General features: G+C 38.1%; 2 protein-coding genes across 3 annotated transcripts in view; both read left to right on the forward strand.

Moving 5' to 3' along the window:
• Window positions 1-9,800, forward strand: part of SLC25A31 (solute carrier family 25 member 31) — a 28,612-nt gene extending 18,812 nt beyond the window's left edge. The window contains exons 3-6 of the mRNA XM_043900836.1: window positions 447-564; window positions 3,374-3,528; window positions 4,991-5,116; window positions 8,858-9,800. Coding sequence (XP_043756771.1) covers window positions 447-564; window positions 3,374-3,528; window positions 4,991-5,116; window positions 8,858-9,058 — 600 coding nt within the window. The 3' untranslated portion in view covers window positions 9,059-9,800. The remainder of the gene's footprint in view (window positions 1-446; window positions 565-3,373; window positions 3,529-4,990; window positions 5,117-8,857) is intronic.
• A 5,388-nt stretch (window positions 9,801-15,188) lies between these two features.
• The window catches only part of HSPA4L (heat shock protein family A (Hsp70) member 4 like), a 56,771-nt gene continuing 50,141 nt past the window's right edge, over window positions 15,189-21,818 (forward strand). Inside the window, exons 1-2 of one of the 2 annotated variants that reach the window (XM_043902384.1) lie at window positions 15,189-15,518; window positions 16,734-16,931. In XM_043902384.1, coding sequence (XP_043758319.1) covers window positions 15,193-15,518; window positions 16,734-16,931 — 524 coding nt within the window. In that variant the 5' untranslated portion in view covers window positions 15,189-15,192. Of the gene's footprint in view, window positions 15,519-16,060; window positions 16,082-16,733; window positions 16,932-21,818 lie in introns of those variants that run through there. The other variant, XM_043902385.1, reaches the window with a different exon arrangement.

Genomic DNA, 21,818 nt, shown 5'->3' on the forward strand with positions numbered 1-21,818 from the left:
AAGTGAAATTGTGGCATTATGATATATTACTGTCCCTCTCCCCTGCCACCAAGAAAGGGAACAGCTGAGGCCTCCACAGATACCTAACATTTTAGTAATAAAAAGATATATTAATCATAAAAAGCTTATACAGTCTAAAGAGTGGAGTATCTTATGTGGCTTCTTGTGCTAATCTGGTCTGCTTTTGCTGGAGCATATTAAAATATCTTGGAATTTCAATATGTCAGCATCTAGCCTGTATCTCCTAGACTGCCTGGTTAAGAAACAAAGTCTGCATGGACATGAAGGGAAGTATTTTGGATGATAATATATGCTTATTTATTTTAGGTGTTTATTTTATAAAAGGATCTTGTAAATCTGGCTTTTTAACCTATAAAAATAAAGGATTTTTAAAAATCAGATTCTATAGTTTAATAACTACTTTTTAATTAATATGTTTCTTTCAGTTCTGGAGGTGGTTTTTGGCAAACCTGGCTTCTGGTGGAGCTGCTGGGGCAACATCCTTGTGTGTAGTGTACCCACTAGATTTTGCCCGAACCCGATTAGGTGCTGATATTGGAAAAGGTACGGAATTATTAGAAATACTGACTCGTCCTTCTTTGTGTTTTTGAACACTGTATTATTTATCATAGTTATGCTTTTAACAGTAGTGTTGGATTCAACCTAAAAATTGTATTCTCAACCAAATGGTAAAGTCATAGAGCCTAAAGATTACTACTTTTTTTCTTTTCTTTTAAACTAGGGAAAGGAAGGCCAACACTATAATAACAAAAAAGTAAGCCACAAAGAGTACTTTAACTTCTGGTTTGTTTCTATTTTTGTTATTTAGAGAGCCATCCCCTAGATCCCTTCATGCCCTTATTTACCTGTCTTGACTGTGGGCCCCTTTCTAGGTTATGTGTATAACTCTCACCCTAGATTCCCTTTTCCTCTATCCTTACTTATTTATCACATCTTTCTTCATACCCTTGTTTTGGTAGATGTATTCTTTGATAGCTTTCTGAGGAGGGTGGATAGGAGATAAAGTGAGATCTTGGCTATCTGAAAATGTCTGTTTCACTTTTAATATTTGGCCATATGTTCATTTTCTTTCACAATTTTGAAAGCATTACTCTGGAGTCTAGTTTCTAATACTGCTCTTAAGAAATCATTTTCTTACTGCTGATCCTTCTGTAGATGGCTTTTTTTCTTGTTTTTCTGGCTTCATTCATTGTATTTTTCTCATATAAAACTATATGGTGGCTATGTGGAGGCTGGGTCCTCTGCACGGAAACTCTAGTGTGAGTCTTTACAAGATGGTCAGAGAAGTCCTGATACAGAGACGTGGTGAACAACATCTCTTCCCAGAGATCAGGAGTAAGATAACTGTAGGTCTTGGAAATGGCATCAGAAGTGGCCCTGGCAAAGTTGCCCAAGGTTACGCGGCAGCCCCTGGCAGAGGTGCGGCAGTCGTCAGTTCCAGCCATCATCAGTAGCTTCTTGGGCACAGAGGCTAGGACAGCGCCAGTGCTCCTGAGGACAGGGATGAGGCGTCCCAGCACTGAGCCACAGCAGTGGCCTGTCACCTTGTCAGAGACAGTGTGGGGCTCGCTGTTCTCGTCTCCCCAGGAGCCTCACAGCACAGAGATGATGGAGAGCTTGGCCAGATGGTGGCCCCACGAGTGGCAGTGGCTACCTCCTTAAGCACTTGACACCTAAATTGACATGTCTCTTGTAATCCCCAGTGGTGACAAAATGTCTTGACCCTGGTCCACTGGCCAGCACTGGTCTGCTTTTGCATAGGCATAATCTTTAAAACCTTGCCCTTTAGGGATGTCCCAGGAAAGTCTTTGTTCTCAAAAGTCAGTGATCTCAGATTGCCTAATGGGCAAAAGAAGTGACTTGATTTTCTTGTCCTTGACCAGGCGGCCCAGCTTGGTGATGTCCTTGGCTTTGCCTCTGCAAGCTCTGCAACCTCAGCCCTGGACACCGGTGCCGCTGCCGAAGCCTCCACAGAAGCCACCATGCCTTCCCATTCCAGGGCCTCCAGACCGCCCCCACAGCACATTTATCATCCACCATTTGGTGTTTTTTTTCTTTTTAATTACCTTATATCCCTGATGACTTGACATTCACAATGATGTATCTTTGTGTGAGTCTTTTTCAGTAATTTGTGAAGATAAGTCAGTTGGCCCCATGTGACTTCAGCACAAATTGGAGCCTTACCACAATAGTACATAATTCCTTTACTTTTAAATTTCTGTGATTATTGGAGACCTGTGGTTCTCTTTTCAACAGTATCTCCCTCTGCAAGAAATTAGGTTTCAACTTTCTCTGCTCACTCTTAGTGAGTTACCACTCCTCCACCTCCTTTCCATCTTGCCAAAATTTGTGAACTTTATTCTTGTCATGTACTCTTTTTTGCTGTAAACCTGTTTTTCCCTTGTTATTATTTTAATAGAATTTCTCAAGGAAGCAGAGATTCATTCAGCAAGTATTATTGGGTAAAGTAGGTCCTGCTTGAGATATGCCATATTAAACATGGAGCTCATGGATCATGTGCCTTATAGTGTAGTGAAGATCATAGTAATAAAAACAGGAAAAAATGACTAAAATCTACTGTCACTTAGCAGTAAATGCCAGGAAAAAAAATTCAGGAGAAGAGAAGGACGTCAATTTTAGATAAATGATCAGAGAAAAGGCCTCAGAAGGGATGACAGTTTGGACAGAGATGAGGAGTTTGATCTATCATGTTTAATTGGCAGTCCAGATTTTCTTGTTAAGAAAGTGAAAATAACATTCATCCTGGTTTGATTTCAATTCTATAGTTTTGTTTTCTCTCACAATTGGAAGAACTTTATTTTGAAACATTGTATTCTATATATAATTGTAAAATATTATCAAAGATTTCTAGGTCAAGGGAAAACTAAAACAAAAACCATCAAGCACTAGAAAAATATCACACCTCATCTAAAATGTTAATAATCCTTAAAGTTACTAGTTTTTAGCTTTTCCTTTTTGTTTTATCTGTCTTTTTGCTCTTCAACTGAAGCAAGCTGTAGAGGTTTTTAATGCCTAAGTATTTTCTGAATGCTAACTAGTAACTTTATTGAATGGTAATTTTATTGAAATGTTTTAAGCCAATCAGATTGCTTGAATTAGATTGCTTATATAAGAGATTAATATTTGCAGTTAAAATATCTTGATACTACTTGACATCTTAATTATCTTTAAATGAATGGGAAGGTTTCGATTTGTGCCTTGTTTGTTAGAAAGATTTCTAAATGTTAGTACCAGGTAATTTAAATCTGTAAAATGTTTAGTTAATTTACTTTGATTAAAGTGCTTATCTGATTATAATGTTGCTAATTAATTTTAAATGGCTGTATTTTAGGTCCTGAAGAGCGACAGTTCAAGGGTTTAGGTGACTGTATTATGAAAATAGCAAAATCAGATGGAATCGTTGGTTTATACCAAGGGTTTGGTGTTTCAGTTCAAGGCATCATTGTGTACCGAGCTTCTTATTTTGGAGCTTATGACACAGTTAAGGTAATTTGGTACTTTAGTATATGTTAAATAGATTGTTTCTTTTTGTTGTTCTAATTAGTAATATGTTCAGCAAGTATGTTTACTTTTAATTATAGAAATCAAAATAAATGATGACATAAGAGACATTATAGCTTTCTGTTTAATCATGACTTTGCCATAACCTAATTAAATTATAACTCTATTATGAACCTGAATGCGGATATAAAGCATAGACATAAAGTGTTTGTGCTGCTTGCACTGGAAGACTCAAGTAGAAAACATGCTAATTAGATTTATATCATAATTGAATATTTGGTATATAGGTAAGCATCTTCTAACAGTTATTTTCTAATTTTACATTCATTTTGTTATCACTTTTTTACATGGATATTATAACTTTACTATCATCATTGGAAAACAGGCAAGGCATAGTAGTTAAATATGATAAATATGCTACTATAGCTTAGTGATCTGTTGGGTACTGTTAAATTTTGTGTTGTTCTGCAGGTTCTGCAATTTGCCTTTTCATTTCAGATGTTAGTAGTGCTTCTGTAAGGTAGGAAACAAGAGATAGTAATAATGGCTGCCATTTTTTGATCTATTACTTAGTTTCAAGAACCTTGTTGAGGACTTTACATCCAAACACTGTGAGAGCTTTTAGTATATCCCATTTTAAAAATAAATAACCTAGAGATGGCTGAGTAATTTATGTGGCAAGCACAGATCCCATGTTTTTAACCACTATATCATAATGCTTCTAAAAAGAAGCAATGAAATTAATATCAGTACTATTTACTATTAAGACTAAAACTTGAGGGAAATTTTATGATGGTGTTATATATTATCTCTGCTCTCCCTGTTCAGTACAAGTGTAATTGAATGTCATTTTTATTGCAGTCTGGACATACTGCTTTTCGTTTGTAGTGTATTTTTTAGACAGATAGATTAATGGAAATTATAGGATATTATATATGTTTATTTAATCACAGAAAAATTTATGTTTACTCTCCCTGTGCTTTTCTCTATTATCAGCTGTAGTAATTGTAAAATTTAGAAATGTTTCTTCACTAGCTTAGAGCTTTAAAGTTTATCAAATGTTATCTGTCAATAGTAACAGGCATTCTTTCATCCTTTCCAACTCTATGAGGAAGAACAATGGAAGAACTTTATTTTGGCCACTGGCTGCCATCTCCTCTCCTTTTCAGTGCTGTTAATAACAAATTTCCTATAATTGCAGATATACTATTCTTTTTCAAATAAATTTTAAAAATATAGCCATGTGTGGGGTTCTCCTTTCTTATTGATCTCATGCTATTATTTTAATCTTTCTGTACTAAATCCAACTTTTTTTATTGCATTTTAAATATAATTGAGCCCTCTTTTATATATATTTATATATATATATATATGAATTTTCCTTTGACTTAATAATTTAAGGTATTTTGGAAATTTAGATGGTTACTTGATAATTTTTCTTTTCTAGGGCTTATTACCAAAACCGAAAGAGACACCTTTTCTTGTCTCCTTTTTCATTGCTCAAGTTGTGACTACGTGCTCTGGAATACTCTCTTATCCCTTTGACACAGTTAGAAGACGTATGATGATGCAGGTATTTTATATTATTTGTAAGCTTAATTGAGTTTTCCAATATCTCTGATATTCAGGTGTAATTTAGAGACATTTTGACTAAAAGACATAGGCCCTTCGTTTTATTACTGAAATAAATACATGGTATGTTTTGTTGTGTTTCCTATCATAAGCAGTCATTCATCATCCAGCAAAGTTTCTTCCATGTCTACTATCAGAACAGCAATGTCTTTCTCTCCTGTAGCGTGTATTACTGTTTGGAGAGTGGAGGGGCATGGCAGGGATTAGATGAGAATGTGTCTGTCTTAACTGAATATTAGACTAAGTAGAATAAGCCCAGTCACAGGCCACTGACATACGTAATCATTTGTTGTAGTATATTTTAATAAAAGTAAATAATTTTAACTCCAAGGAGGAAAACATATTTATAATGATATATATTCTAAATGTAAATCCCCAGACCAGAATTTTGATACTATTGATCTCCATTGCTGATACTTCTTATATTCATTCATTTAGCAAACAATTGAGTGACTATTCACCCAGCTCTAGTGACACAAATGGGCTTCCCTGCTAGCTCAGTCAGTAAAGAATCTGCCTGCATTGCAGGAGACCCAGGTTCAATCACTGGGTCAGGAACGTCCCCTGGAGAAGAAAATGGCAAACCAGTCCAGTATCCTTGCCTGGAAAATCCCTGGTGGGCTACAGTCCATGGGATCGCAAAGAGTCAGGCCCAACTGAGTGACACTTTCAGTGACACAAATAAAATAAGGCAGAACCTGCACCCAAACTCATAGCATACTATTGAAAGCATATTATTAATGGTTTAAATAGAAATGTGCATACGTTCCAAGAATGCAGTAGGGGAAGGGTACTCAAGTGCTTAAAAGTGATCAGATATGGCCTCGTAAAGAGCTAAATCTCAGAAAATAGGCTTTTTCTCAAGATAGTGAGAGAACATTCTCAGCAGAGGGGAAAAAAACACACCTAAAGGTATGGCTTGAAAGGTATTTCAGTATAACCCATATGTGATAGGTTTCATGAGGGCAAGTGAAAATAATGAGGCCAGCAAAGCTATGTTTATTATGTGGCAGAACTGTCCTCAGTATGTTACACTTTAACTCATTTATTCTCAAACTAATATGTGAGGTGTAGTTACTATCATTGTCCTCATTATCCTCTACAGAATGGTCTTGAAAGAACCCATTGAGCCACATTAAAGGGACCGTCAGTCAGTTCAGTCACTCAGTCGTGTCCGACTTTTGCGACTCCGTGGACTGCAGCACGCCAGGCCTCCCTGTCCATCACCAACTGCTGGAGTTTACTCAAATTCATGTCCATTGAGTTGTTGATGCCATCCAACCATCTCATCCTCTGTTGTCCCCTTCTGCTCCTGCCCTCAATCTTTCCCAGCATCAGGGTCTTTTTCAATGAGTCAGTTTTTCACATCAGGTGGCCAAAGTATTGGAGTTTCAGCTTCAGCATCAGTCCTTCCAATAAATATTAAGGAATGATTTCCTTTAAGATGGACTAGTTGGATCTCCTTGAAAGGGTAAAGCATATCTAACCTATTTAACCTGTTGCTTCATATGGACTATCCTTAAAGTTGTTCCTTTTATATCTGGTTTCCTCTTGATCTATGTCTAGCTCTGGTTTAATTGAAAAACTTTTGAAAATAGAAAATTAATTTGTAAATAGACTGAATTAGGTAGATGGTTCGGTATCAATGTTAAATTGTCTGATTTTTATAACTACTTTGGGCATGTAGGACAATATACTTATTCTTAGAAAATTCACAATGAATGTTTAAGGGGCAACTATAGCTGCAACTTACTGTCAAAATAATTCATAAAAAATTGTGGGTGTGGATTTATATATATATGTGTACATTGTTATATATATAAAACATAGTACCACTGCCATAACAAAGTACCAAAGACTGGGTGGCTTAAACAACAGAGATTTATTTTCTAACAGTCCAGCAGGGTTGGTGTCTTCTGAGGGCCTCTCTCCTTGGCTTGTAGATGGCCTTCTCCCTGTGTCTTCTCATGGTCCTTTTTGTTTCTCTTCTTATAATGATAATTTTGGGTAAGAGCCCACTCTAATGAGTTCATTTAACCTTAATTATCTTTATAAAGACTCTATCCAAATATAGTCACAGTCTGAGGTTTTGGGGTTAGGTCTTTAATATATGAATTTTGTGAGGACACAATTCGTGACAGTATTCTTTAAATCTTGCATTTTGATTTTATATCCCACAACTTTGTTAAGGCTTATTACAAACACTTATCAGTATGTATACCCTTTGAAGTTTTTTTTTACACAGTGATATAATCTGCAAATAATACCACATTTTTCCCCCCTCTCTTATCAATTCTTATTCCTTTTATTCCTTTTCTTGCCTTTCTGTACTGGTTGAGACCTCTGATTCAGTGTTACTTCAAAGAAGTAGTAACTGGCAGCCTTGTTTTGTTCCTGTCTTACAGGAAGTGACTTCAGTGTTACAGAGTTTAATAATCAGCTGTGAATTTCTCAGTTATCCTTTATTATGTTATGATTGGTCCTTTCTGTTTTGGATTACAGTAATTTTTAATCATGAATAGTCATTTTTTTTCTATATTGAGATGATCATATTATTTTCTCTTTTCATGTATTAATATATGTATTACATTAATCTATTTTCCACAGCTAAACCAACCATTATATGCCTGGGATCAATCCAGCTTGGTCATGGTGTATTATATTTTGTACCCTTTGCTAGGTTTGATTTGCTGGATTTGTTCAGGATTTTTGTATCCACTGTTTGTCTGACATAAGCTTGACATTTTTTTCCTTCTTGTATTATCCTAGTCTAACTTTGGTATCAGGCTGATACAATCATTATAAAATATGTTGGGGAGTCTCCCCACTTTTTCTCTTCCTTGGAATAGTTTCTGTGAGATTGGAATTAAATGTTCATTGAATATTTAGTAGAACTCACATATAAAGCCATCTGGATATGTGGTTTTCTAATTTATGAGATTTTCAACAACTGATTGAATTTCTGTAACAAATTTAGTGTTAGTCCAGTGTTTTTTCCTACTCTGTTGGTAAATTATACCTTTAAGGAATTTATTTATTCTGAGTTTTCAAAATAATTGTAATAAAAGTTGTTCATAGTATCATGTTGCTCTCTCTTAATCTTTGGGTCATTTGCAGTGATGTTACCTTTGCCACTCCTAATAATTTAAGAGCCTTTTCTTGTTTTTCCTGAAACAATGTTTCTAGAAATTAGTCAAAGTATTTCAAATAAGTTTTTGTTTTTTATTCTTTCTGTTGCATTATTTCCTTTTTTTCTGGTGGTTCAAGTTACCATTCAGACTACATCTTACAAATTTATTTGAGGCGTTTTATGGTTATAAGTAAGTTTTACAAATTTTCTAAGATATATATTTTTTAATAGCCAAATACAATATATTTCTAGTTTGTTTTTGTTTTTTTTGCTATTGATTTCTCACTTAATTACAGTGTGGTGACATGATAAAATCATGTTATGTGATGCCATCTTTTAAAATTTGTTAAGCCTAATATTTGGCCATTTTTAAAGTGTACCTGAAAAAGTATGAGTATTCTCCAGTCAGTGGGAACAGTATTCAATATATGACTGTTAACTCAACATACTTATTCAACACAGTATTAATTTTAATCTATCCTTGGTGCTATATAAAATCTGTCTAATGATAAAAGATACTAAGATAATGGCAAACTGTTTGTCTTTATATAGAGTGGTGAGGCTGAACGGCAATATAAAGGAACTTTAGACTGCTTTATGAAGATATACCAACAGGAAGGAATTGGTGCATTTTTTCGTGGTGCCTTCTCCAACATCCTTCGTGGTACAGGGGGTGCTTTGGTCTTGGTATTATATGATAAAATTAAAGACCTCCTTAATATTGATATTGGAGGTAGTTCATCAGGAGATTAAATTGAGAAATGGATATAGTTAACTTCTTAAACATACAAATTACATAGCTGCCATTTGTGTACATTTTGATGGTGTTATTACTGTCAGTATTTTCTTAAAGTGTTAATTCTGCAATAAAGCAAAGGCTTTTTTCAAGAATTTAAATACTAAAAAAGCAAATAAATGCAGTTTCTTTCCTATTTAGATTCAAACTCACTTTAATGAGACATTTTACTTACCATAAGTGGTACATGTTTTTTTTATTAGTTTAAAATCTTTTTCTTACTTTTGTGATTAAAAAAGGTAAAATGTATAATGCTAAAATCTAAGAAATGAAAGTATCTTCTTTTAAAATTATATTATTTTAACTGTCTCCCTATCTTTTGAAATCATATGATATGACAAATATTTCTTAAAAGCTTATCAGGAGATGTCATCATGATATCTATGGGCATAAGTAAGCGTTCTTCTACAACATCTCTACTAAAGAAGCTCAGGTTATTACTATGTATAGTGTTTATGGTATCATATAGCTTTTAATAAGCACAGATTCTATATCTGATTATAAAAAAAATGATAATGACTTTAATGACACTGTAAACCTGTAGTTGGAAAGTGAAAGATACAAAGATGGCATATCTGCTAGCTTTTATCTTTAAGATAAATAAAATCTTGCTAAATGTGAATGTATCTTAGAACAAAAATTATCCCCTTGAAAATTAGTTTGTGTACTTTGTATTGATGAAAATAAAAAAGTTTAAAATTGGCTATGCCTGAGCCTTATTTTCCTTGATGCTAACATTATTAATAAGCATAGAGTAACCCTAAGAAAGGCAATCCCAAAGAATGCTCTGACTACCGCACAATTGCTCTCATCTCACACGCTAGTAAAGTAATGCTCAAAATTCTCCAAGCCAGACTTCAGCAATACGTGAACTGAGAACTTCCAGATGTTCAGGCTGGTTTTAGAAAAGGCAGAGGAACCAGAGATCAAATTGCCAATATCCACTGGATCATCGAAAAAGCAAGAGAGTTCCAGAAAAACATCTATTTCTGCTTTATTGACTATGCCAAAGCCTTCAACTGTGTGGATCACAATAAACTGTGGAAAATTCTGAAAGAGATGGGAATACCGGACCACCTGACCTGCCTCTTGAGAAACCTGTATGCAGGTCAGGAAGCAACAGTTAGAACTGCACATGGAAGAACAGACTGGTTCCAAATAGGAAAAGGAGTACGTCAAGGCTGTATATTGTCACTCTGCTTATTTAACTTATATGCAGAGCACATCATGAGAAACGCTGGGCTGGAAGAAGCACAAGCTGGAATCAAGATTGCCAGGAGAAATATCAAAAACCTCAGATAGGCAGATGACACCACCCTTATGGCAGAAAGTGAAGAGGAACTAAAAAGCCTCTTGATGAAAGTGAAAGAGGAGAGTGAAAAAGTTGGCTTAAAACTCAACATTCAGAAAACTAAGATCATGGCATCTGGTCCCATCACCTCATGGGAAATAGATGGGGAGACAGTGGAAACAGTGTCAGACTTTATTTTTTGGGGCTCCAAAATCACTGTGGATGGTGACTGCAGCCATGAAATTAAAAGACGCTTACTCCTTGAAAGTTATGACCAACCTAGATAGCATATTAAAAAGCAGAGACATTACTTGGCCAACAAAGGTCCGTCTGGTCAAGGCTATGGTTTTTCCAGTGGTCATGTATGGATGTGAGAGTTGGACTGTGAAGAAAGCTGAGGACAAAGAATTGATGCTTTTGAACTGTGGTGTTGGAGAAGACTCTTGAGAGTCCCTTGGACTGCAAGAGGATCCAATCAGTCCATCCTGAAGATCAGTCCTGGGTGTTCATTGGAAGGACTGATGCTGAAGCTGAAACTCCAGTACTTTGGCTACCTCATGTGAAGAGTTGACTCATTGGAAAAGACCCTGATGCTGGGAGGGATTGGGGGCAGGAGGAGAAGGGGTGACAGAGGATGAGATGGCTGGATGGCATCACCGACTCGATGGACATGAGTTTGAGTAAACTCCGGGAGTTTGTGATGGACAGGGAGGCCTGGCGTGCTGCGATTCATGGGGTTGCAAAGAGTCGGACACGACTGAGTGACTGAACTGAACTGAACCAAATTTTTATCAGAATTGGGAACTGGCTTAAAGACAGAAAGCAGAGTTTTCAGGGTTTTGTACAGGAGTCTGGTTTTTCAGAAATGTTGTAGAAGATAGTACATTTGAAATCCCCAAGATTTTAAAGTTTTAGTGGGTAAAGGAATGTTAAGCTAGTGGGGATAAACTTTAGAAAGATTTTATGCGGCAATGAGTGGGTAAAACCAAAACAGGGTGAGTGAACCTGCTGGTGCACAGGGCAAAGTATATTTCAAGGAAAATAATCCAAAGTATACTTTGTAGTATATTGGGTGCTATCACTTGAGAAAAAAAGTTAACTCTTTTGAAAACGCTTAACATGATTTCTTGTAGAGGTCAACATAACACAAAAAGTTAAATAACAAGATAGATGTTTTTCTTTCCTTCTATACTATCAGTAACTCTGTTACTACAAAAAAAGGAGGATTTAAGGTGGACCAAAGCAGTTAAAATAATAAAATATTAGTAACAGTGTCCCATACAAACATAAACTAAGAAAAGTTTTCAGCTTATTCAGGGACATGCTTAGAAGCAAGAAGTCTTTAAAATCCTGAATGGCATCCATAGAGAGCAAACAGGATTTTAATTACTAAATCACCAGACCAAAAGTGTATTCTTGAAGGCTGGAACATGTATATATAGTCAGGACAAAAGAAAATGAAATGTTACCTAGGGGACTGAAACAACATGCTGTGCCTACCAGCCACATGACTCTACAATAAAGCTGAAAGGTTGGAAGGAGTTTTATTTAAAAGGAGAAACTAAGATAAGAAACCAGACCATAGTACGTAATGAGGATTGCCAACTACCTCAAAGCAATAAGTTGGAAAAAGGAAAGTCATCTGTGAGAAATTAAAACCCCCAGGCTTGAGCCACAACAAAAAGTTCAGAATATACATAAACACTATCTGTGATACAGGAACTCCAACCTGAATAATTAAAACTGTTCTAGGGCCAGTGAGACTTCCTCCGGGCTCTGACAGAAACAAATAACAAAACCTCTCTGGGACACTTCTGTGACCCAGGGCACACAAAATATCCCACAGAAAAAACCACCTTACTGAAGGTGAATTTATAGTGAAAACATGAATCATATGCGGAAACAAGCACTGTGTGGAAGAGCTGGTAGGTATTATACAGTCAGAATTAGCACCCCGAGAACTAAAAATGTGATAAAATACTCTCAAAGGCTCTAGAGTTAGAATGTTTAAACGGACTAATAACATTTTTAAAGGAAGCAATACAAATAGTGCAGTTAAAAAAAGAATAGGCAAGTCTGAAAGAACATCTAGAAATGGTAGAGTGAAATGAAAAACATGACAAAAAGCTAAGAGTCATGTTTGAAAGAACATCTAGAAATGGTAGAGTGTTTGAAATTAAAAACATGATGAAAAGAGCTGAGTCATAGAAGTGAAAGAGTCCCTTCACATTCTAATAGGAGATCCAAAAGACACTGAAAAGGGGTGAGAGGCAGTAATCAAAGGACAATGACTGAGACTTCTCCAGAACCTAAAAAGTTCATCCATCCTCAGGTTAATAAAAAAATTCTGAGTAGACTTTATCTAATAAAATCCATATTAGATGCATCCTATTGAAACTAAAAAATGAAATAATGAGATAAAACTCATATCTTGGAAAGGAACAATATTTAGACTCATCAATAATAATGGATGCCAAAAGAGAAGGGACTTACTGTCAATCAAAAATTCTATTGACAACCAAGTTGTTATTCAAAAGTTAAGGTAAATCAGCGGTACCACAACATTGTAAAGCAATTATCCTCCAATAAAAGAATTTTTTTTTACATTAAAAGATTTTTAGACAAAAATGTTCACCATTCAGAAACCTTTACTGAAACAATTACTGAAAGAAAACTGAACCCAGATGGAAAGAGGGATGCCAAAGCAGTCAAGTAAACAAATTGGTAAACATATTGGTAAACTTAGACAAACCCTGGCTGTAAAAGACTTTTTGGTGGGAGAGGTAACATAACTTGGTAAATTTGGGGATAATAAGCTTTCTTGGGAGCCCACACACATTTTGGTCTCTCCCTCCTTAAAATGTTTCAGGGGCAGACCCCAATGTATACAAAACTAGGTGTATTATTATAACTAGGTAGGTACGTCTGCTTAATTCTGGAGTGCACTAATTACAAACCCACAGACACATTTCTCTAGTATCAGTATTATCAGTAAAGCTGATAAGGAACCAAGAAAAGGGATTTAAATAAACAATATTGAGAAAGTTGGACATATAGCTGTGGAAGCTGTGATTATTCATTTAAATTTATGCCAACAAACATGAAAACCTAGATGAAATGGCCACTTTTCAGTAAAAATATAAATATTGATACAAGAAATAGAAAACATAGACTATATACCCTAAAGAAACTTAACCCATGGTCATAAATCTGCTTGTAAACTCCAGGTCAAAATGGTTTTCAGGCTTGTCTTTGCAAAACTTTACCAGAGAAAAGAAAAAGAGGAAACATTCTCAACTTCTTTAACTAAGATAGTATAATCTTGATATTAGCAAGAAAAATAAAGGAAAATTAAACCTCTCAGATATAAACATTCTAAATAAAATAATCACAAGCTAAATCAAATGTATCTAAAACAGAACCATCATGGATGGCCTAACAGGTTTATCCTAGGAGTGCAGCAATTAGAAATCTATTCAGAAATATGAATTAGAAAATCTGTTCATATTATTTGCCACATTAACTGATGAGAAAAATCATTTCAAAATATAGATGATGCATGGCATTTGTTAAATTTTAGTATCCACTTAGGAGAAACCTCTTAGCAAGGAAAAGAGGATAAATTCAGGTTCTCTAATGTCAGCGTGAATGTATTTAATGTTAAGCACAAAACAAGGATGCTCACCATTACAGCTTGTATTCTTCATTGTACTACTGATGACCATAGGCAACGTAAGAAAAAACAGGAAGATTAAAAATGAAAAAACAGTTATTTCCCAGGCCATATGGTTCTATATACAGAAAACCCAGGAATCTCTAGGAATATTAGAATTTATAAGAATACAGAAGGATTGCTGGATACACTGATCAAATATACATAACCACAAAATTCCTACATTGCAGCAGCAGCTGGGCATATCTACCATATATTGGCCTTTTTGGTGCCAGGCACTGTCCTATGCTCACATTATACAATAGTAACAACAGTCTCATAGTTACATGTATCTTCTTTAACAGGTTTTAAACCTAGGGCTTGGTAGTTAAGTAACCTGCCAGAGGTCCTACCGCTAGTAAGTTAGACCAAGCTGGGACCACAACCCAATCCTTGTGACCCACCAAACCTGTCATACTTTCAGACAGGAGGTGCTCTCATTTCCTCCCAGAAATTGCAAAGAATGTAATAATAATAATCTCTTGCTCCTGACCCCAGTTGTTTCTTTTTTACTCTGATCTTTTAAGTGTTTTTTAATAGGAAAATTATTCTCAAACTCTCAAGTTGTACAGAGAGCAATGGGGAACTAGATGGTCCTAGGAGAGTTTCAGGATATTCTAGAATAAATAGATGGTGGCAGGCCTAACGGAACGGTGGCTCCAAGGGAAACTGAGAATGGGTACAAGCCGGGGGCCGCCCCCCAGCTCTGGGGCCCAGGTTCTGTTGCGAGCAGCAGCACCCAATCCCTGCCCTGCTCACGCACTGCCTGCTGGGAGACGCGGCCGCGACACCTGCCGCGGAGAGGACCGAGGATGGCGGCGGCGTCGGGAGTTAGCATGTTTCCTGTGTCCTTGTGAGATGGAAGAGAGATGTAATTCTTTAATGAAGACAGACCGGAGCCAAAACATTACTGAACATTACAGTACATCACAGTTTCCTCAGTACCGCCCTTGAAAATGGATTTCATGTTCCTCATAGCAAGCGCAGCAGGAGCGATAGCCACCCTTGCTGCTGCGGCTATTGCAGCCCTGATTGTGGTAAAAAGTCTCAGTTCTTTTAAGAAGTGGACAAATAAGGACAGTGAGCCTATGAAAAAACCTCGTAAAAAAGTCTTTCTCATGATACCAACAAACGGGAAACAGGAAACACATGAAGAATCAAGGAAGAAGCAACAGGAATCACACAAGGAATTGGGCAAGAAAGAAAAGGAAATCCCGGAAGAACTGAATGACAGGGAACAGAACTACGAAGAACCGAATGACGAGGAACGGGAAACCGATGAAGAACTGAACGACGACCAACAGGACCACAAGGAACCAAATGACAAGGAACAGGAGACCCACAAAGAACTGAACAAGAAGGAAGAAGAAACTCAGGAAGGATTGAATGAAAAGGAACAGGGCAGCCAAACTTTGTAAGTGTAACTATAACTTGGTTAAATTTCAGACACCACCACTTATCCTGATCAAAGGAAGAAAGCCAGTTGAACCACTGGAGGCTTCTCTGGGGACCAAAGGGTGGCGGCTATGCACAAGCTTGCCTGGTGTCACAGGACACACAGACTTAATGTTACTGTCCTGTAAAACTGGTTTTCAGAGGTAAGTAAGGGTTAGTGGAGGAGGCTACTCCTTTTAGGATAAAGTGAGGGAAGTTATACCAAGAGAGAGTTGCATGTGTGTTGTTTCTTGACATGTTTGTCTTTTGGTATTTCAAGCCCTTGTTAGGCTAGGGGAAATTGTTCAGTCGGCTTTCACACAAGATACTGTTGTTCGTGGGGAGAAAAGGACCCCTTTCCCTCGGGATCGGCGCACCCCCGGGGAAGAGGCGAGGCGAGGCCACCGGTGGCCGCACAATGGGCGCGACCTCACAGAGCTGGGCGCGGCGGGCGGGCGGTGGGCGGGCAGCGGGGCCGCGCGGCGGGACCGCAAGCGCGCTGGCTGGCAGCACATGGGCCCCTCGGGGCGGCGAGGCCGTCGGGTGGGTGCTGGAGTTGCGGGCGGGCCCCTCGGAGGGAAAGACCGAGGCGGCGGCGCCGGGCCAGCAACCGCCAGGCTGCGCGCCCGACGCCGGGCAGGCCCGGGCAGTGCCCTGCAGCTGCAGCAGGCCGGTCCCCAGTTGCCAAAACAACCCAAAGGGGTTCTTCCAAACACGTGGGCAAACCGCCGGCCGGGCAGGGGCTCGCACCTCGTCCAACCGCAGTGCGCCCCGCAGCCGCGCGGTGGCGAGCCAACCGGCTCTGCTTCCCCTCCTCCTCTCCTGCCTGATCCTCCCTGCTCCCCCCTTTCCTCCCGCCCACTCCTGCTGGCTCAGCCGCCTCCATTTTCCAGATCTTTCTCGAACCCGCAGCTCCTCGGGCAGCCGTTGCCCGAGCGCTGACGGAAGCGGCCGAAGTCGGGGCCAGGAGCAGCCTTGGGCACGAAGGGGCAGCTCGCGCGCCCCCCCAGCGGCGGAGCACGCAGGCGCAGACCCCAGTAACTGCCGGTTGGAGGCTGCCGAACCGCAGTGGAGAGAGACCTGGGCGGCGGAGGCTGCGGCGCGGGCAGCTTCCCCCTCCTGCAAGGTTGCCCGACGCGCTGCCCTAGATTTAATGCGCAGCGACTTGGAGTCATCTCTCCTTTGCTTCTCGTAGGAGTCGTAGTTCCAGGAGCAACAGCCCAGAAGAGGACGCGGTCCCCGCACCGAGGGCTTCTGCACCATCACCCCTACCATTAGGCGCCGGGATGTCTGTGGTCGGCATTGACCTCGGCTTTCTCAACTGCTACGTAGCAGTAGCGAGGAGCGGCGGCATCGAAACCATCGCCAATGAGTACAGCGACAGGTGTACGCCGTAAGTGTCCGGTCTGGTGGTAATCCTGGGAAACGTTTCCTCCCGACCCTCACGTTTGTCCCGCCTGCTGGTTTCTTCTGATGCGCCGCACTCTGAGATGACAGGTGCAGCCCATCAGTTGCAGTCCGCGGGGTGGCGGGCCCAGGTGGGAGTCGGACTTCCTCGCTCCACAAAGCTGCTTTTCCTTCAAGGACAAGGGACTTATCTAGGATAGTTGGAGCATCTGTGTACCCACGCACACCCTACCCCCGCCCCCTCACCATCCCCCGCGCGCGCCCACCACCACGCCTCGGTCCCCTGGCGGCCCCGGTTTAGTTTTTAGGAAAAGGGTTGTTGCGGGACCACCACGACGTCCCGAACATTAGAGAAAGATCTTTAGTTCCCCCCTCGCCTGGCTTGTTTGGGGTTATTGGCCGAGGGCGGGCATCCGCGCTCGCTCAGTAAAAAAATTCTTTATTGTTTCTCCCCTTCCTCCTTTGCCCATCTGTGAACGCGACAGCTTTCTCTCAGAAAAGTAAGAAATGAAAGCTTAGAATGCAAATGTCAGAATATGAGTTGCAGGTTCATCTGGCCTAGAAAGCCTTCTTTTGTTTTTTAAAAGAAGGGATTTTACCTCAGTGTCCTTGAGAATTGGGGGTAATCAGACGGGTTTCCTGGGGCGTAGGTTAGTGGTGCATTAATAGGGAGAGAATCAGGGATGGGAGTCGTTGGCCACGTGTCGGTAATGTTCATCCATTAAAGGAAAGTAGTGGAGTTAGAACCTATCGAAAGCGTATTTCTACAGAATGAATTGTTGGAGAGTCAGAGGCATCTGTCCTGTATAAACATGATTGTGAAGTGATTCTATTATGAACACTTGATGAAAGAATTAGGAGTGGCATTATGTCATGGAAACATGTATCCACATGTTTCATTGTTTCTGTGGTCTGGGAAGTTAGCAAATAATATAATTAAGTAAGACAGGGATGTGAAAAACTAGCTTCTCATTGTAGATTCCTGTTACCGGTAATTTTATGAGGTAACTAACTGCCGATGTCTTATTTTCTAAGATTAAGCAACCAAACATGTTGATTTGACCCTTCTGAATGGTCCAGAATATAGTATTTTAAACATAAGACTAATCTTGTCCAAGATCAGTGTTAAGCTAAGCCTTTAATTATATTGCTAATCTTTTATGAATAAATTATGTCAAGGAGGTTTTGACGATAGTTTACTTGGAGCAGTTTGTGCTTTGGTTTCTTTTAAAGAATATTCTAGAAGGTTTATACCACCTTTTTCTAGATATCTGCATTATATTTCTTTTGCTGAAATTCCTGTATACTTACAGTTTCAAATGTGAGCATAGGTCAGTTAGTGTTCATTAGTACTGTTAGAACTCTTGCTTCTTTTTACATCTTTCTCTGGCTTTATGCACAATGAGACAGTGAAGCGTAAATTGTGAACTATTGATGACTTCATCTCTACAGCGTTTAAGTCACAGCAGATATGGGCTTCTGCCAGAAAAGGACTAGGAAATTCCACTCTCCTCTTTCATCAGAGTAAAGGTTAATGGGGGCAGTCTTTGACTTCAGGAACTTAGCCTATAGAGAAAAAATGAGAGGTCGGATGGATGTTCCCCTTACCTTTAAAGCCTTATCCTAAAAGATCAGAAACCATAATTGTAAAACAGATACTGCATTTCCAGGCTCAAAAATCTTATTGGTGGTTCCATGATTCTTTAAAGAGCTTGGCTACACTTTCAAAGAGAGTTCTTTAGAAATTAGGCTGCTCATTTAAGTCTTCTAAAAGTCTCTGTTAATATTCTAAAGCACATTGGCAAATTCTGTGTGGCTGAGGTTATCTTTCTGATTTGTATGTAAGAGAGTCACTTCTAACATCTAGACTTAATGAGGCTAAACCAAAGTAGAACGTTCTAAAAGTGGAAGGACTGTATTCCTAGCTTGTGTCAGCAACTCTGCCCTTCTTTCTAGAGTTGTATGCTGTCATGTATTTCAGTTTATTGTTACTGAACTAGTGCTTCATTGTGGTCTGGTGCCCTTACAGTGTGTATTTACTTTGTGGGGCTTACATTATTGAGTGAAAACATAGCCCTTCCTGATTCCTAGATGTTTATTCATTAAATGCCTATCTTGCAAAAAGCGAACTGTTGGAGGACCTGAAACTTTTCTAATACAACACAGTATTTAATAATACACATAAACTAGCTTTTCAAAAAAAAAATTCTAAATCATAAAACTGGAAACTTTTTTGAATGGATGGGAAATTAAAACATAATAAATTAAAAAAAAATTCTTTGTATGTCCCATTTGCTAACATCAACGTAATATGACAAAGGCATTGCTAAGATGCAAATACATTTTAAAAAGATCGTGTGGGGAAAAAAGTAGAAAATGTTTGGTTTAGTTGGTTTCAGCACTCATACTTTTTCACATTTCATTCTTTAATATACATAATTATGTATGCATGGGAGAATCCTATGTATAAACCAGGGACAATTTAATGAAAAAGATAATTGCTTAAGTTTTGGCCTATAGTGGGCTACAGTCCATGGAGTTGCAAAGAGTCAGACATGGCTGAAGTGGCTTAGCACATAGCACCCAATTAATTTCAGTGTTTGTATAATGAAACACTGAATTTCCTTAAATCATCCCTTATTGGCATTCAGGTTGTTTGTATTTTCTTTTTATAAGCAGTGCTGCAATAACTATCTTTGTAACTAAATTTTTGACCCTTAATTCCTCCAAGTAAGTTTCTAGAATCAGAATTACTGAGTGTGCACATTTTTAAGGCCTTGTATATGTTTATATTGTTCAGTTAAGTATAGATGTAGTGATTGGAGTTTCCGTCTCAGGCTCAATTATATCAAAGTGGTTAGTTTCACACATGGGGAAAGAAAACTGGAGCCAGAAATCCTCATTCAATATCAGATTAAAGCATGTGGTCAGATAAAACATCAGTTTAGTCACTCAGTCGTGTCTTGACTCTTTGCGATGCCATGGACTGCAGCACACCAGGCTTCCCTGTCCAACTCTTGGAGCTTGCCTCAAACTCATGTCCAGTGAGTCAGTGATGACATCCAACCATCTCATCCTCTGTTGTCCCCTTCTCCTCCTGCCTTCAATCTTTCCCAGCATCACGTGGCCAAAGAGCTTCAGCATCAGTCCTTCCAGTGAATATTCAGGACTGATTTCTTTTAGGATGGACTGATTGGATCTCCTTGCTGTCCAAAGGACTCTCAACAGTCTTCTCCAACACCACAGTTCAAAAGCATCAATTCTTCGGTGCTCAGCTTTCTTTATGGTCCAACTTTCACAGCTAAAACATGCTTCCTGCATTTTAAATTGATATTTAGTGATGATTTCTATGGGCTTGGCATTGTTTGCACTGGCATATGTATCACAGCAATTTTATGAGTTTGATAATACTACCTATCTGTTTTCATAAGAAGCCTTAAGCAAAGTTAAATATCTTGGCCAAGAAATAGCAGTGAAATGGATTTAGTTTCGGGTTTCTTTGACCCCAGAACCCCAGTGTCCTTACATTATCCGTTGGCATACAGATGGTATCTACATATTGGGTAATGGGCATATTGGGACAAATTATCTGTCTGGGCAGTTACTGTATAGAGAAGCATCTTTAATCAGTAAAGTCATCTGTTACTGGCTAGTTTCTAAGAAATATTACCTTGTTTTAAAATGTTATATTAGTATGCTTTTAAGTTATTTTGAGAACATGTAAAAATCTTTTTTCAATTTAGCAATTGATACAAAAGTAGGTATACAAAATATGTTAGTGCAAAGCTATGGAGAAAAGCAGTGTAGAAAGACATTAAACTATTAATAGTGGATATTTCTTGGAAGTAGATTATGGAAGTGTGCTCTTAATACATATAGTCTGTAATGTTTTGAATTTTTATGAACTTAATTTACAATAAAGAAAATGGATCTTTTAATCGAACTTATTTCAAGACATTTTTGTTAGATGTATATATTTGTTTTACTATTAAAATTCTGCAGGATCCAACTTAGCAGACTAACCAGTTCTCTGGTTTTCTGTCCTTATCAATGTATGTATAATCTGAAAATATGGGAAAATATTATTTATATACCACATCTCAGATATGTGAGATGTCCTGTTCAATGCACAAAAGTAGAAATCACTTACCTTGAGATACTGAAAATGGAAAAATTTTTCTACACGGAAAATGAGAAACTCCAGACATTAACAGTGACTTGCTGGGGAGGAGGATTTTTTAAATGGTAATAGCAGTTCAGGTTAGGAGAAAAATTTTACATTTTTAAAATTATTTATTCTTTGTATCATATGAAATGGTTTTGTTTGTATGTTTTACTATGAGACTACATTAATTTTAATTTAAAGTATTTTAAATACTGAAGAATTACATAAAGTATATCTCCTCTGTCTCTTCCCAACTACCTCCTAAACTTTAATGTGTGTGTTTCTATACATAGTGAGTATATGTATAAAACTGGGATTATTTTAGCAAAAGTAGAATTACATTTATATACATTCTGCAGTTGGCTTTTTCAAAATATAATGTGAACATCTCAAATTTGCTCATATCACTACCTCATTCTTCTTAATGTATGTACAGTATTCCATTTATCTGACATGTCTATTAGTGTATGTTGCAAAGTATTTTGCTGTTGACAAACAAAAATTCAGTGAATTTTTTTTTTAATGAAATTGTGCCTAGATGAGTGGATGGGCAGACATCCCACACTTTAGCATGGCCAAAGCTAGTACTATAAAATCTTTTCATATGAATATTATCCACAAAACAAAATGAATCTCTAGTCATTGCCTTGAATTTGTAGCTGCAAAATTCTGAAAAAATTCTAGAAGGCAGGAATGATAGATACAAAT

Source organism: Cervus elaphus, chromosome 5, assembly GCF_910594005.1.
Source record: "Cervus elaphus chromosome 5, mCerEla1.1, whole genome shotgun sequence".
NCBI classification, from domain to species: Eukaryota; Metazoa; Chordata; class Mammalia; order Artiodactyla; family Cervidae; genus Cervus; species Cervus elaphus.